At 41.1% G+C, this 17341-nt stretch overlaps 1 protein-coding gene across 6 annotated transcripts in view; it reads right to left on the bottom strand.

Annotated features, from left to right (window-relative positions):
* The window catches only part of PDS5A (PDS5 cohesin associated factor A), a 197609-nt gene that overhangs the window by 26977 nt on the left and 153291 nt on the right, over positions 1 to 17341 (bottom strand). For all 6 annotated transcript variants that reach the window (XM_077477616.1, XM_077477618.1, XM_077477613.1 and 3 more), the window contains 7 exons: positions 13246 to 13369; positions 9627 to 9831; positions 9347 to 9461; positions 8570 to 8702; positions 3808 to 3927; positions 2781 to 2843; positions 2055 to 2191 (listed from right to left, as the gene is read on the bottom strand). In XM_077477616.1, coding sequence (XP_077333742.1) covers positions 2055 to 2191; positions 2781 to 2843; positions 3808 to 3927; positions 8570 to 8702; positions 9347 to 9461; positions 9627 to 9831; positions 13246 to 13369 — 897 coding nt within the window. The remainder of the gene's footprint in view (positions 1 to 2054; positions 2192 to 2780; positions 2844 to 3807; positions 3928 to 8569; positions 8703 to 9346; positions 9462 to 9626; positions 9832 to 13245; positions 13370 to 17341) is intronic.

Raw genomic sequence — 17341 nt, 5'->3', positions numbered from 1 at the left:
CTGACTGTTTTTATGCTTGTAATAAGCTGCATTTTATTGGGGGGGGGGGGGGGGGGGAGATAGTTTTATACATTTTATTTAAACAATGTGGCTGTGGGGGGCAGGGATAGTGTTATTTTTTTTGCTGATCCGAAAATTGATCTGATCCGAGGAACGATCCGATCCGTGAGTTTTTTGATCCGTTGCACCCCTAGTCTGCACCTTCCCCCCTGCCGGTCCGTTAGAATCCTGTTTATCCTCCCATGTCCTACGCATGCACCACGTCCATGACCACGCAGCTACGCCTGCTTGCATTCTCCACCCAACTGACGTCCCACCAGCAACGCGCCTGCGCTGCTTTCGGCTCCTCCTCCCCCCTCTACCCAGCAGCCTTCCGATAGACCCGCCGCTGAGCGCAGGAGTGTTAAGCCCTCGCCGGGCCGCTTTCCAGCGCTGCCGTCATTGGAGGTTGTGCTCTGCACATGCGTGCATCCATCTCCCGGCTTCAGGGTACCCTTCGCTCCATTTTGAGGAGTCGGCCGAGTCACGTGTGGCGGGTCCCGACAGACTCCGCCCCATACCACCCCGGGACACCGAGGAGGAGCCGCTGTCACCATGAAGGGGTGAGAAAACCCAAGACACCGGAGGGGAGCATTGACACCATGTGAGAGGGGAGGAAAGTGTCATCTATACTGGGGGGACACTGTGTGTGTGTGTGTGTGTGTGTGTGTGTGTGTGTGTGTATTTCTCCCCTTTTTCCGTTTTTTTTTTATATCCGATTAATCGAAAACAAATCGGCCGATTAATCGATTATGAAAATAATCGTTAGTTGCAGCCCTACCTAGATATAAGATATATAGCCATCTATCTAAGCCTAGCTTTCCTGCATGCTTTCTATTACAGGACGTCGGAACACAGAATCAAAAAGAAAGGGATTTGGAGGAGCCTGGGGCAAAAAGTGGTCCGTTTTTTTTAAACTCAGAAGTAAGGCATTTGCTTTTTATGTTTTTTTTAAATTTTTTCGTACTTAGCTGGATGCAGCAGCAGTCCGATTCTGTCATCTGTCTCGCATCGGCTCCAACACTGAGAACCATGCGATCAAACACCAACGATCTCTTGATTCTCACAGCCCTGTAAGCAGAGAGCTGCTGACTGTCAGTCGCCGACTCTCTGCTCTGCACCCCCCCCCACACTCAATGGAGTGCTGGGCAGTGAAGTGAGCAGTGAAGGGGGCAGGAGCAGCTGGCTCAGGCAGCTTGCCTGAGAGCCTGATCAAGGTGCGTCCAGGCATGTGGGTAGATCCCATCCATATGGATGTGACCCTTCCTGAGACTAGACCGGCTCTGTGACTTCAGTCCGTAGAATACATGCATGAATAATACTTAATGACACTTTAAAGTGGTATTAAACCCCAAAATGTAATCCCTGCGGACATAGAGACAGCGGGTCCCATGCTCATGGAGCTTGCGGCAGGCACGCGTCGCTGGGAAATTCAAAGTAATGCTCGGGTACGTTACTTTGCTCAGCCATGGCATTCTGCCAATGTATATGTGCAGGACACGGTCGGCAAGTGGTTAATAAAAGCTGATCATTGTAAGCACCTGTCAGAAGTAAATGGTCTCAACCATCTAACTGCTACATCTGCAGGACAATATGTTTTGTTGAAAAACAGCAGATTTATTGGCTGGATCACCAGGTGAAAAAGGAAAGCCTAAACAAGAAAACTAATACAGTCACCACATCTAAGAATTGGTAAGCTGCAATATAACAAGTTTGCTTTTGGGTTTAATGATGCTTAAGCGGTTCTGAACTGCTTATTTCCCCTCCATATAAGACAATGGAAATCCAGAAGCAGCTTAATGCAGCTTAAGGGGTCAAATGGAAATCAGTAGCAGACAATGAATGGGTGGGCAAGCACAGGAAGTCCAGCTGCTTGTTTACAATAGGGGAACCCATATAATTGAGCAAACATTAACTTAGCTTTGTCTCTCAAGACTGGTCATTTGGGGCCACCATCCAATATCTGCCACCTTAGCAGTAAAGCACCTGAAAAAAAAGTCAATGTTTGAATTTACCTTTGCCGTACAGAGTCCGATTCAGAAATAATGCTGGTGTTAGTTCCACCATCTGATCCAGTATTTCTGTGGTAAGGCCGCCTGCCAGTAGCTGATAGAGGCTTGTTTAGAGCACCAAGAACTGAGGTTGGCTTTGGCTAGAAAAACAGTAGATTGTTAAGAAAACAGTCCATCTTTCAAACACATCAGAATAGAGTTAGTTAAATAAGTAAATGTCTCAACAGAATGCATGAAATTACATTTCCCATACGTGTGTTTAAACATTAGAATGAGTTAAAATCCTGCATAAATGCCAGCAAAATATTAAAAAGTGATTAACCATTAAAGTCTTGAATTTACAGCTTAATTTTAACAGCTATTTATCATTAGTTTGTGTCTTCTATATTAACCTAAAGTCCAGCTTTAAAGGGTTAAAAAGAAACTAGATTACAGGTAACCTAAATCTGCTACCTTCATTTATCTTTCAGGGTCTTCATCGGCAAGCTATTCCCAATATGCTTTAACCAAGATAAATTGATTCAACTCCCAGCATTTAAACTTGAAAACTAACTTGAGTCCTCTAAGCACACCACTGTATGAGCATATCTCCCTGTGTATGCAATTCCTCCTCTGCTTTAAAAGAATCTTTACTGGAGTTCACAGCCATTATGAACAGAAATCATCTACACCTTTAAACATGGATCAAAATTTTCTAAACTTTGTCAAATGTAAAATTCTCAATTTTACCTTTCCTGTTAATAGATGAACCCTTGTCTCCTCAGATATGCAGCTCTTATCATTGACAAATTCCTAGAAAACAAGAAAAAAAAAAAAAATGAAAGATGTATTTTTGTACTAGCTGTAGATTCCTTTACTTTCAGTCTATTGAGCATAGGTTTTAATGTTGAAAGTACAACTCTAGAGATTTTTTGCAAACTTACATTGGTCCACTTGCCTTGATCAAAGTGGAAACCCACTGGGGATAATGAAAATCACTGCAGTAGCCTGTGATATATACAGTGATTGCTATGATCTTCGCATGCTGGCTCTAGGGGTTTCCCCCCTCTGCACACAGCAGCACCACCATTCATAGAACATCTCGTATGCTTTCCAATGAAGGCCTTCTCTGATTGGATAAGGTGGAGAACCTGATATGTGCCCCAACTCTCCAATTCATCAAAATGATGGTGGTGCTGCGCTACTGGGTGAATGACCCTGTGCAAAGAAGAGGTCTAGATCACAGCGCCTGGACCGATGCAAGTACGGTAGACAATTAGAGTGATTGTAATAAACCCCATCAGCCACTCAGGTATCAAATAAAAAATGTATTTAAATCTAGAAAAGGTAGAACCAATGCAAGTTTGCAAAAAAATAAAAACATGGAGTGATGATCTGCTTTCAAGTGGCATGAAACTTAGCATTTAAACAATTATATTGCAGCTTGCCTATTCTTAGATGTGACGGCTGCATTTGTTTTATTTTTTTAGGCTCTCCTTTACTTTCATCTGGTGATTTAGACCGTTTTCTTCAAAAGAGCAAGCTGTCCTGCAAATGCGATTGTTTACGCACCTCTGTGCATAGGCACATTACAATTAATTATATTATTATAATAGCACAGTATTGTAGTAATAGTATACATTATAGCACAGGAAAAAAAAAAAAAAACAACTGTACTGATCTTCTAAAAAGGCATCAAAAATGAATTTAAATTAAGGTTAAACATTCATGTACATACATTAAATGCTTTGATAATATAAAGCATACCAGATATTACCTTATCAGGTGGAGTAAAAAATCTAGCTGGCAACATTGGTTCCTTAGGAGTTTCTAGATGCATTGTTGTGATTTTGCTGTTCATAACACATAGAGCCACATCACAGACCGTATATAATTTCTAAGAAAAATACAGAAATGTTTGAATAGTTTATAACTCATCAACACTTGTTTCAGTTTAACACTAAACTGTACACAACGTTGATCCTTACGCATAATGGAATATTCTGGTAAACCAATTACACAATGCAAAACCAATAGACCTGCTAATTTTGTCAGTGAATGTTGTCAGTGTCTAATCAGGCATGCGTTCTTTACCAATTTAGGAAACTAGTAAGGTGTATTAACATACTGTTAGCATCAGGCACTGGCTGGAACTCCCACTCAAATTCAGGCTTCACTGGCCAAAGATTGCAGTGCGACAGTCTGCAAATCTGTACATCCATCCAGTCTGTCCATAAGATTCATTCAAAAACACTTTAAAACACCTTTACTGACAGACCAGCTTTCTCCACATCTCAAGTGCTCACATAGACCCAGAAGGCATTGGATCAAGCCGCCAAAATTCACACACATGCCTGCTACGAGAATTTCTACCTGGACCGGCCACAAGACTGTGCTATCTCTTATTAAATAAATATGAGAGAAGGAGAGAGGCTACAGGCATCATTCAGATATTTTTTCAGCTGGTGATTCTGTGCACCGTAAGAACAATCATAGCGGCAGTTCAGCCAGGCAGTCCACCTGATCGGTCTCACAGGCGGCGGTAGGAGGTGCCCTCACCTTACACTGGTCCTTCAATCAGCTCTTGCATGTGATTGGCGAGCCAGTAAACGAATCAGTCGCTGCTGGAAATTGAGCAGAGAAATTTCCATCACCCGCGATTACCCGGGCTCAATGTTATGACATCACGTCCGGGCAGACGTAAAAAATGCCGGGGACCTGGCTGGAAAGGCAGACAGTTTTTTTTTTTTTTTCCCATCTGTCTTTCCAGCCTGAAGGAGAGATGTGGGGTCTTATAGAGGACCCGTCTTGCCCTAATCCTATTATAAGAGATGTTTACATTCCTTGTATTAGGGATAAATAAAAGTGTTAAATTTTTTTTATATATATATATATATATATATATATATATATATATATATATATATATATATATATATATATATATATTATACACATACATATATATATATATATTATACACATATATATATATATATATATATTATACACATACACATATATATACACATATATACACATATATAAATATATATAATATACACATATATAAATATATATATATATATATATATATATATAAATATAAATATATATATTATACACATATATAAATATAAATATAAATATATATATTATACACATATATAAATATATATATAAATATATATATTATACACATATATAAATATATATATAAATATATATATATATATATATATATATATATATATATATATATATATATATATATATATATATATATATATATATATATATATATATATATATATATATATACATACACACACACACACATATACACACACATATACACACACATATACATATACACACATGCTCCCGCGCACAGAAGCGATTGCATACACAAGTCGTGCCCACATATGTAAACAGTGTTCAAATCACACATGTGAGGTATCGCCTCTTGCGCTAGAGCAAGAGCAACAATTCTAGCCCAAGACCTTCCCTGACTCTAAACAGGTAACCTATAAAAATTTAAAGCGTTGCCTAAAGAGATTTTTAAGTACCAAGGTTTGGCGCCATCCAACCAGTGTACACAATTTTAAAACGTAAAATCTTTCACATTATACAACAAAATTGGGCTAACTTTACGTTTTTTTTGTTGTTTTTTTTTTAAATTAAAAACAAAACAAAACAAAAAAACATACAAATACAACGGGGATAAACTAAAAAGGTAAAAATATTAATAATCGCCATACGTGTATATAACCATAGGACCAGCATATATTAATTTTATACATCTGGAATGTAGGCATAAACACAGGAGCAAGTCGTATGGGAGACAGACTAAATAAACTGGATTATATTCCAAGAATTCTCTTCCGCAAGCAGTGGCTTCAGCAGAGAGCATCGATAGTTTCAAAAAAACTATTAGATAAGCACCTGAATGACCACAACATACAGGGATATACAATGTAATACCAACATAAAATCACACAAATAGGTTTGACTTGGGTCTTCATTCAACCTCGCCTACTATGCATGTAACTGTGTGTATATAATTATTAATTTCGATCTTCGTTGAGACCACTTGGATTGAGAGTTCAAAATGTACACTACAGTGCAAATTTTTTTAGACAGGTGAGGAAAAAATTCTGTAAATTTAAAATACTTTCAGAAAAAGTGTTATTGATTTATCAACAAAACTGAAAGTAAATTTAAACAGAGGAGAAATCCAAATCAATATTTGGGGTGATCACCCTTTGCCTTCAAAACCACATAAATTCTTCAAGGTACAGTTGCACACCGTTTTTGAAGGAACTTGGCAGGTAGGTTGTTCCAAATATACTGGAGAACTAACCACAGATCTTCTGTGAATGTAGGCTTCCACAAATCCTTATGTTTCCTCATGTAATCCGAGATAAACTTGATGTTAGGGATCTGTGGGGCAAAACCACTTCCAGGACTCCTTGTTCTCAACGCTGAAGATAATTCTTAATGACACTGACTATATGTTTGGGGTCCTCATCCTCCTGAATAAATTTGGGGCCAATCCTATGCCTCCCAGATGGTATGGCATGATAAGCATCTGCATTTCTCATCATTGAGGACACCACTGAGTATGACTAAATATCCAACTCCATTTGCAGAAATGCTGCCCCAAAGTTGCAAGGGACCTCCACCATGCTTCATTGTTGCCTGTATGTTGTACACCACTATGGAGTTGTCTGACTGGGTCTAGTTAAGATGGCCCTTCAACAGGATGGTCCATATTGATTATGAGACAAGACTCCTCTGACCAGGTCCTCTGCACACCAACAAGTGTCCAGGACTCATCTCCTGTTATAGAGGGTGGGACTTCTTGTGAGGATCGTCCAAAAATAAAAAATAAATAAAAATAAAAAAATAAAAAAAGAGGAAAGCAAGGACTTTTCAGATTCCAGAGCTGGATTCCCGAGCTACCAAGCCAGGGACAACTTGGCTGTGTCAACCGAAACTTTTCTGCCCAGGGACTGAATTAACTTGATTAAATAGGAGGGCATCAAAACAGGTTGTGTAGGGGTCTGACAAAGCATAGAAGATGCAGATATACAGGAAAACCAGGGGGCATATAGGTACTTGTCCAAAAAAGTTAGAAAAGTACCCCTGGTGAAGGGAGGCGATAACAGACTTGGTGGATTCTATTCAGAAATTTTCAGCCCTAATGAAGACATTTAGAGTTATGGGATCTAGATCCAAGATTGGGCGAACGTCACCTTTAGGTTTAGGTACTGTGAAGAGGCTGGCACAAAACCCCAGAAACTGTTGTGCAACAGAAACTGGAAGTGATAAACCTATAAGGGGGAGGGAAGAAAAACTTTAGCATGTTGGAAACCTCCCCCCCACCCAATAACCCGGAGATGCAAACTGTCCAAGTTTCAAAGAACAAAAAAAAACCCAGCTCCCCCCCCCCCCCCCCCCCCAAGTGTAACCTCCACTCATTTGTCTCATGCCCCTCTCCAGTGCCACATCCTGCCCCCCACTTCCAGGAGTCAAGGCTGCAACAAATTATGTCACAGCTTTGCTCCCTCCTCCTCCCCCCACTGCAGGGTCCGTAGGAGAGTGTAGTGGTGCCGCGCACATGCGCAGTAGGGACCCGGCGTGAAGCTGTAAACCTAGTTAAGGCAAGACACCGCTGGATCCACAGTGGGGACAAACCACTCTTACAAAATCCTTTTCAAAACAGAAAGTGACTGGGAGGGAGAAAACATCCTGTTAGGGTTTTTCCAATTTTCAGGGCAGGTGATAGCACTGATAGAAGCAACAGTCTAGCTTAACAGTGCACATCCCCATCAACAAGAGCAGAAATAATCTCTTTGAAATTTAGGATTAATGCAGGAAGACCAACTCCTCTGAGCCTGAGTTGCTCCAGTTCTTGCTGGATGAACTTGCCTCTGAGGCCTTGGGAAGATCAGGTAGATTTGCAGAGAAAGGTGCAGGAGCACATTCATGGCCTCTGTGACCAGAGTCCACAAATAACTGGGTGATTTGGGCCATAAAGTCTTGTACGACTGTAGTAAAAATCTAAGCCAAAAGGGCACCGGTCACATCCAGCAGAGCTAGGGAAGACTACAATGTTGGGATAGATGTTGGGATCTCTTCTCCCGCTGGTGGTAGTATCCACTCTTCATGCAGGTGGCTGCATAACCCAAAAGATGAATGACTTCCTGTGTCCCAAAATGGATGAGAAAGAAAATCCATTTCGACAAGGTAATCATAGGAGGGATACGTTGCGTCCCTGCAGCACTGGCCGGGGAACGACAGCTGGCAACACAGACAGCTGACACAAAGGAGATAGAATGTGCACAAACTATCAAATACTTTATGAAAAGCAGTAGCAAGCTTTCTGAATTATACTCTTTCCAGACAAATGGGCTTCAAGCTGGTGAAGGGTAGATTTTTACAGAAAACTCAGGACTCCTTTCTGGTACTTCAAAAGCAGAGAAAATTTACATGATGCAAAGCATCAAAATAAAAGGTCAATACAAATTACGTACTTCGTTAGCCTTTGGATCATCTGGTGCCTGAGCATCTCGAGTTTGTTTAATGCTTTCGCACATTTTCTTCATGAACATATGACTGTTATTCTCATTCTTAGCCATTAAAACTTCAAGCATAAACCAAAGGCACCTGGTATAGGAAAACAATACTTCAGTGTTAAACAGGAAATACTTTTAGATTTTTACTCAATATATGTTCTACTAGGAGACAAAAAAAAAAAAAAAAAACATCCGGCGTATAGCACCAATGCAAGAAATACATATTTATGGGAATAAAAGCTAAAAGCAAAAAGCTAAAAAAAAAAAAAACCACAGATCTAGAACACATACAGAGTCACCAGCATGGAGACGGCATACAGATCAGATCATCTGCATACTTGTTCTAGGTCAGAGGCAGAGAAGACACTAAAACTACGATCACCACCATTTCCAGAGAACTTGCATTGTTAAATGGATAGGTCTACAATGGCAGACTTTTAACTTAAGTACAGGCTCCCTTTACCAAAAAATCCACCATGGTGTACCCCAGATCCACAAGATAAGGTAAGAAGCATACTTATATGTTCATTAGTCTAGCATTAGTCTTTTTTTTTTTTTTTATATATTTGCCCGAGACCCAGTTAACGTGCTGTCAAACCGCATAGTACCTCAGTCACTAGATTTCAGGAAGATGGTCCTAAAACAAACTGCATTTTTAGCCTGAGCCGAAAGCATGAATGTCATCTGTGTAAGTTTAGGACAGCAAGTTTGACCATAAATTACCAGAACACTTACTCTTTGATATCACGTAGTTGGTCAATATCCTGAGGTTTTGTAAAATCTGGGTCATGAGCCAGGAGATGAATCATGTATGGTACAACATATTCAGGCAGTAAGGATAACAGCTTCTCTGTGGAGACATGATCAATGTAACAAATCAAGCAAAATGAAACATTCCATTTGTCTTTTCAATTTCCCCAACAAAACATTTGGAGATAACCTTTTATGGTAAGCAATAAGTGGCACATTTATTGCCATTTCCACCATTTACCAGTGTACAACTGATGAAACCTACCGCTTGATACTGGATTCTGCTTTATATATTCCCGTCGTATGCTAATGTTCTTAAGTAAGCACTGTCTTGCATGAGCTCTTCTTTCTTTTACTGGGTCCTTGGCACACAGGGCAAAGATAGCCATATACTCAAGTGGAAGCTGCAGCTTCACCAAAGCTTTGTGCAACTTCTGAGCAAAGATCTGTCGCACCTGATAGCACTCATCCTACAACACAAACAAGAGAAGATAACTCAAGACTTGTTCTTCTACGTACAAATTGAAATAGATTGGATGAAAGGTTGGGACTATAAAGTTGTCTGATCTGAATCTTGTCACACTAAACCAGAGTAAAATGAGACACGCGACTACGATGTTGTTAAAAATATGAGTATAAGGGGGGTGTATTTTTAGATTATGCAATGCTAGAAAAAAACAATTCTCTATACGTTCTTATATCTGAAATATTTGCTAGATACTTGGGACATTCCTCAAATCTCCTGGATGGGTCCTATCCACACCATCAAAATGTCCTTCCTTCACAAAATATTACACTCATTAAGCATTCTTCCTATCCCTGTTCCCCTTCATATCCTTAGTATCTTGCAACGTGGTATCTTGAAATTTATTTGGGGAAGAACTAGACCACAGCAAAGTAGATCGCTTCTGTACAACTCGAAAGTCAGGGAAGGGTTAAGTGTCCCGATATTGCCCACTATTATAAAGTTGCCTCCTATAGACCAACTACAGGTGGGCAATTTGGCACCCCTATGGCAGTGGTGGATTTTTTATTTGTAAAGGGGGACGACAAACAACCACCCCCCACTCGCTGTCTGCCGGTCTGGGACTTAACCCATCTAGGTGGCAGGTAGCGGGCATCGGATATTGGCTCGTGTGTCCTTTCCTCCATCATGGCGGTGGTGCACCTCCTCCCTCCTCCTAGGCATTAAATAGAATTATCTGTCCTGTCCACCAATTGGGTGATAGGTCTCAAGACTGGCTTCCTGATTGGCTGGGAGGATCGGTGTTACAATAGCGAATATTCATTCGCTAATGTAACACACCTGGGTGAGCACCGTGTGCAGTCTCTGCTCGAGCCCACCATATTTTGAAGGCTAGAGCATCTGGCTTTAATTAGGTGCCAAAAAAAACAAAAAACAACTCCCACTCTGCATTAAAATCCATGCATCCGGCATCCTGAAAGGGGCCAGACTCGTGGATTGGGTGGGCCACCCCTGCCCTATGGACTCTTATAGATGTCCGGGATGTCGACCTAATCTCTCTTCTGTACAATGGATTCACTCCATGCACGATCCCAAATCTCTAAACCCGATGTTGGCCCACATCCTATTGGTCTGAGATGCCATTGAATATTCTGATCGTCTGATATACCCCACCGCCCCCCGCCCCCCCCATCTTCCTCTTACCCCTGCTTAACGGTCCTTTGTTACCACCTGGGTTGGTGAATCTAACGTTTTTAATGGCGGAAGCAAAAAGGGTCGTACCATGTTACATACTCTGCTCATGGCCAGAGGAGTCTGTTCAAATCAACACTTACAGGACTCTTATGAGATCCCGAATTGTATAGTTTTCAAGATCTACAAATCTGTCACTTCATGGAGTGCCCTATGAAGCATCACAAACACCCATTATTCTCCACTGCCTTGGTTATTAGATGTCGTACCAACCCTACCACTTAGGGTCTGATTTCATTATTATATTCCTCCATATTGAATACTGGCTAGCCTCCAATCTCAGTCAATGCCTGCTATGGGGAAACGTGTTGGGTGGAGCACTAATCCACGTATCAGCCAGCTGGTCAGAGCTGCGGCCGTTTTGAAATTTTACTCTTTACCGTGTTCTAAGATGCAAGGGTTGCTATATATATTTTTTCAATAAAATTTCTTGGGAATACTACACTATAAGGTCCTTTTTTCAAGCCCTGCTAATGAGATCACCTAGGACTATCTGGGAAAAGAAGATTATCCTTTTCTCCAAGTTTTACTTCACTGGATATACCTCAGTATCAGGAGTTAGGTTTCGGATAGATTAAGTTTGAGGAAGTGGTGTGACATCCAGACTATTATATCAGATAGTAAATTAGTGATATGTGAGGAGACTGAAGGAGTGAGCTGAGGGGTAGAGAGAGTGTCGTCAATGTAGAGATGGTAGAGCAGAGCAGTTTCTGTGGAGTGTTGAGTACGAAATCCAGACTGAAGGTGATCAAGAAGGCCATCAGCAAGGTGGTCTATATCCTATGATCTTATGTGCACTTTATATTGATCACTATTCTTTAGTTTGCACTCAATTTTTGATATACACTTGTAACTTTCAGGTTTTAGATTTTTTGAATATGTTATACGCTCATTAGTGGATAATCATATGTTACTTATAAGTGAATTTAAAATGCAGAGGCTTTTGCACGAAGCAGAAGTGAACAGATCCACATTTGCAATCAAATTGCATGAAGTTGCAATTTTAGGTGTATAGGAGTCTGAAGGTGGTAAATCTTCTGCAGCCTACTCTAGTACTGCCTTTGGTTACTCTTCAGCGACGAGAATTGGCTTTTTGCAGCCCTGGACAGATACAGCGGCTCTCTTAAAGCTGCTAGTTGTTTAAGAAATTGTGTCAGTTTAAGAAAAATCTGCCTTAGTAAGGTAGGCATCTTGTTGGATGCCTAAAATTAAGCTAGAGACGTGTGATAAAACCAGTACATGCTCCAGAGCAAGGGAAACATTGTCACAAGTGTTGTGTGGGCATTTGGCAACGTGACCAATGTTTGACTGTTTGATTCAGCCAAGGCCCCATTTCTTCAGATTCCCATTGTAGCTATGGGTAATGATGATCTCCTGTGGGGTACTCTCAGATTAAGGTGTGGAATATAGGGTAAGCGTATTTGGTAGGAAACTGCAGGAACACAGGTGCAGATTATCCTGTAGTGAAGTCATCTTGGTAAAACGTTAGAAGGAAGCGCCTGAGAACCTTTCAATGATCTGTGGCTGTAAAGTGTGCGATTAGTGTGTTCTAAAACCTGGTTATCCATCTAAGACAATGGCCTGAGTGGTTGAGTTTTAGCGTTATGTCCGAAAGTATTTCACTGTAAAGTGAATATACTACAAACATTGCTCTGGTTTTTACAGTAAGGGTCAGAGACACAGGGTGCACGACGCTAGTGGGCATACCCTCGAAGGGGTCTTCAGAATCTGGCTTCCATAGAAAACAACAACGGTCTTGGACCTGTATAGCACCCTGCAGCTGACAACACTGACTCAACATTTCAGGGCAATCCCTGCAGTGAGATCCAGCTGTTTTTTTTTTTTTTTTTCAAAGGTTGCAACAATGCACATATGCTGCTTCTATTGCGATATCAAAAGACAGTGAAGAGTTGACTGAAGACTCAGAAGATAAAAATAAATTAAAGGGAGAAAAGGTCCATACATTTAGGACAATAGAAAAACACTGAGGACTCATGGCAGAGTAGGGTTAGTGAGGGAGTTTAGGGGGCATGTCCTCAAAACTGCCAATGTCCAATCAACCTGAAGGTACAAGACGCCTATAACCCAGGGTCATTGAATACTCAGCCTGTGTCCTGTACAGTACAATTACAATATATTTACATTTGAAGATTTCCTGAAAACTTACATTAATAACCAGTGCACATAACTGGAATTGCTCTGGAGTGATAATTTCATGGTAACAAGGCTCCTGGGCCAGCTTCATGATGGCTCCACCAGCTGCTAATCTCAGGCGAGACATATCAGACTTACTGAAACACAAAAGGACAATATTCCTCATAAAAATCACGACCAATTAAGTTAATGAATATGACTGCTTTATATAACTACATGCATTAATAGCAAGGCAGCAATATTTTATCCTTGTAGCTGTTTTTACAGTTCTTATAGCACAGGGTATATCAATTAAACCTCCAATTGCCTGCAGTTAATGTTTATATAAACGTGTACACTATTCAAAAGTCCAGTATGTTTACAATGGGGGGGAGCGGGACAAAATTAACATAAATGACCATTTCACACAATACCATGGAGGAGAAGCTGCACGACGTGTTACTTCAGGTCACGGCCAAGACCAGAAGCAGAAGAAGAATCTATTAATGCCGACTGTTCTAATTTTAAAAGTTTGCTGCTTTGAAATAAAATATTTATTTTAAATTACTGCACTATGCAGATTTCCTTTATCTTATGAGTCTTGAATGGTGGAGGAGAGTGGAGGAGACCAAGGAGGATGTATTTTGCACAGCGGAAGAACACTTTTATACTTATCCCCAACCACTGCTTACACATTTGCCTGGTCTGGTGCTCCAAGGAGGAGAGTGGAGCAGAAACCGCCATTAACCACCTCACGCCCCCGCCCTATGGCTGAATGACGGCCGTAGAGCAGGCGCGTTCGTCCGGGTGGTCGTCCCTGGACGTCCTGATGTTTACTTCCGCAATGCGCACCGCCGCGGCCGCGCATCGCGGAAGTTCTGTGTTCGCCGTGTCGCCCGGGGACAGGCAAACACAGATCGCTGTAAATGGCCAATCACAGCGGCCGTTTACAGCGTGATCGGCGTGTCCAATGGGAGATGATCTCATATGTAAACATATGAGATCATCTCTCAGCGCCGCACAGACAGTGTGAGAGGGGAGAGATGAACGCTGCCTGTAGTAAAGTAAAAAAATAATAAAAAGTGCCATCCTCCCCGCAGCAGTGCCATCCTCCCCCCAGCAGTGCCATCCTCCCCCCAGCAGTGCCATCCTCCCCCCAGCAGTGCCACCTGTCATCAGTGCCACATAGTGCCATCTGTCATCAGTGCCACCTGTCAGTGTCACGTGCCATCTGTTGTCAGTGTCACGTGCCATCAATGCCACTTATCAGTGCCATGCGTCATCGGTGCCATGTATTAGTGCCACGTGTCTTCAGTGCCACGTGTCATCAGTGCCACGTATTAGTGCCATCAGTGCCACATATTAGTGCCATCAGTGCCACATATTAGTGCCATCAGTGCCACATATTAGTGCCATCTGTCATCAGTGCCACCTGTCATCAGTGCCACGTATAAGTGTCATCATTGCCACGTATCAGTGCCATCTGTCATCAGTGTCACGTGTCATTGTCCTGGTGCTTCAAACGTGTAGTAAATAGTCAACAAGTTAGATGTATAATTTATGTTCCTAGAACACATGATGGCGCTCCCTGCATGTTGGGCCTCTCTATGTGGCCAGGCTGTGAAAAAGTCACACACATGTGGTATTGTAATACTCAGGAGGAGTAGCAGAATTTTTTGGGGGGTGTCATTTGTGGTATACACATGCCACGTGAGAGAAATAACCTATTACAATGACAATTTTGTGGAGAAAAAAAAAAAAAATGAAAAATCTTAATTTTGCAAAGAATTGTGGGAAAAAAATGACATCAAAAAGCTCACTATGCCTCTTACTAAATACCTTGGAATGTCTACTTTCCAAAAAGGGGTCATTTGGGGGTATTTGTACTTTCCTGACTTGTTCGGGTCACAAGAAGTGAGATAGGCCACCAGTACATCAGATGTAAATCAATTTTGTGCGATTCGCAACAACACCTTGTAGACTCTCTAACTTTCACAAAGACTAAATAATATCCACTAATTTGGGTTATTTTTACCAAAGATATGTAGCAGTATAAATTGTGGCCAAAATTTATGAAGAAAAATTAATAATTTGCATAATTCTGTCACAGAAACAAAGAAATATGCGTTTTTTTTCAAAATTTTCGGTCTTTTTTCATTTATAGCGCAAAAAATAAAAACCCCAGAGGTGATCAAATACCACCAAAAGAAAGCTCTATTTGTGGGGAAAAAAAAGGACAAAAAATTAATTTGGGTACAGTGTTGCATGACTGAGTAATTGTCATTCAAAGTGTGAGAGCACCGAAAGCTGAAAATTGGTCTGGGCAGGAAGGGTGTTTAAGTGCCCAGTAAGCAAGTGGTTAAAAAAAAAAATCACCGCTTGGGTCTTTGAGGCGAGAGGCTGGAGGCACACTACTGGTGGATTATGGATGGTGGAAGCAATTGTGAATACACATTTTAAGAATGGATATATTTTCCCTGCACCTGACTGCAACATATCAACAAATCTATGATTATTCATTTTTTGATTGCACATGCACTTTTGATTATTGGAATCAAGGCATATACTTGTTTTATTGCACATGCACTTTGTGAATTTGGATTATTTCTCTGATTGGATTTTAATTATGGACCTGATTGACGGATGTGATTGCTTATTAACATCTATTGGTTAGCGCCACATTTATATATTCATTACACATGGAAAATGATTGCAGTCACTGCACTGTGTGTCCTATTCACACTACAATGCAGCCCAGAGCTGCGCTGCAGTGATCTGCTATAAAATGCAGACATGCCACATTTTAAATCACAGTTTTCCAGGCTGGACCGCATGTCAATGTACAGTAGAGCAGCACACCATGCTTTTATACAGTGACAAACCGTGTGACTTTTTGAAACATTAAAATAAAATCTGTACAAAATAAAAAAAAAAAGGATCTGTATAAAGTGCTAAATCACAAACCAAACACTGCCCACTACCACTGGGCTCACTGCAGCCACAACAGACAGCTGCTTTACACTAAACTGCTGGGGTTTAGTGTACAGCAGCAGTCTGTTGCTATGTGAATCGGTTCTAAGTGCTGCCAAGTGCAGCCGGAGGAAGCTTTGTACTCAGTCACAGAACACAAAGCTTCTCGTGAATGGCTTAGCAGTCTGACTTACTTTTCCTCTGGGAAAAGGATGGGAAGTCTTCGTCCTGCTGCCGAACAGTGCAGTGTACTTTAGCTAGCTGGTTTACATCTGTATCTGTAGTGAAGGGAAAAGTTTGTTTGGGCAAACCTGGCCCAAACTAACTAAAGTCAGTCAACATGGAGTTAGGCTTTTACACCACTGCTCAAAAAAAAAAAAAAAAGGTAGCAGCTGTAAACTGTGGTGCATAATAACCCTAAATATGGACTAGAAGGAAAATACATTTTCTTGCACTGCAATGGTTAAATGCTCATGTTTGCCTAAGGTACCTGTAACAAGCACTTTTACTAAACTAACCCCCCACTGCCTGGCAGACAGAATGCAAATTTTCCCTGATGCTCCAGTCCCTCGCTGTCCTCATGTACAATGAAAGACTATTGGACCCATGTTGTACTTGATGTCACAGTTCCTGTGTCCACCATAGAATAAGAGAAGATGCTGCAGGACATGGTCTTGCAATGTGATCGGAGCCTGAAAACTGGGGATTGGATAAGTAAAAGTCCATGTATGGAGTACCTTAGGCATAAACAAACCTTTAACCCTTTCAGTACAGGGGAAAAGCCAAACTGCAAGGGAAACCCTTTTCATTAGACTTTAATTTTAAAGTGGCTTATAACCCCCCTTACATATACCCAGTGAAGTGACTAGCTGCAGGTAATACACAGATAGAAACAAATAAATCCTCCTACATAAGTTGTACCTGTTTATCGGCACTATTTCACATTAGCGCAAAGTGCAGCATTTATACAGTTTGTATAAGCTTTCAAAAAGTGGGAGGGATAAAGTACAAACTGCACAGCTCAAAAAGCAGAGCTTTGAGAGCGGAAGGGAGTGACATCCGACCCGCTCTGAAAAAGTGTGAAGGAGAAAAAACCTACTTTTCCATCTGTCATCAGATGACGATGGACACTGTGGTCCGTCATCCGATCTCCCATAGGG

Source organism: Lithobates pipiens, unplaced genomic scaffold (assembly GCF_037356315.1).
Source record: "Lithobates pipiens isolate NorthernLeopardFrog02 unplaced genomic scaffold, aLitPip1_a1.2 Scaffold_13, whole genome shotgun sequence".
In the NCBI taxonomy this organism is placed as follows: Eukaryota; Metazoa; Chordata; class Amphibia; order Anura; family Ranidae; genus Lithobates; species Lithobates pipiens.
This window is presented reverse-complemented; position numbering and strand designations above follow the sequence as displayed.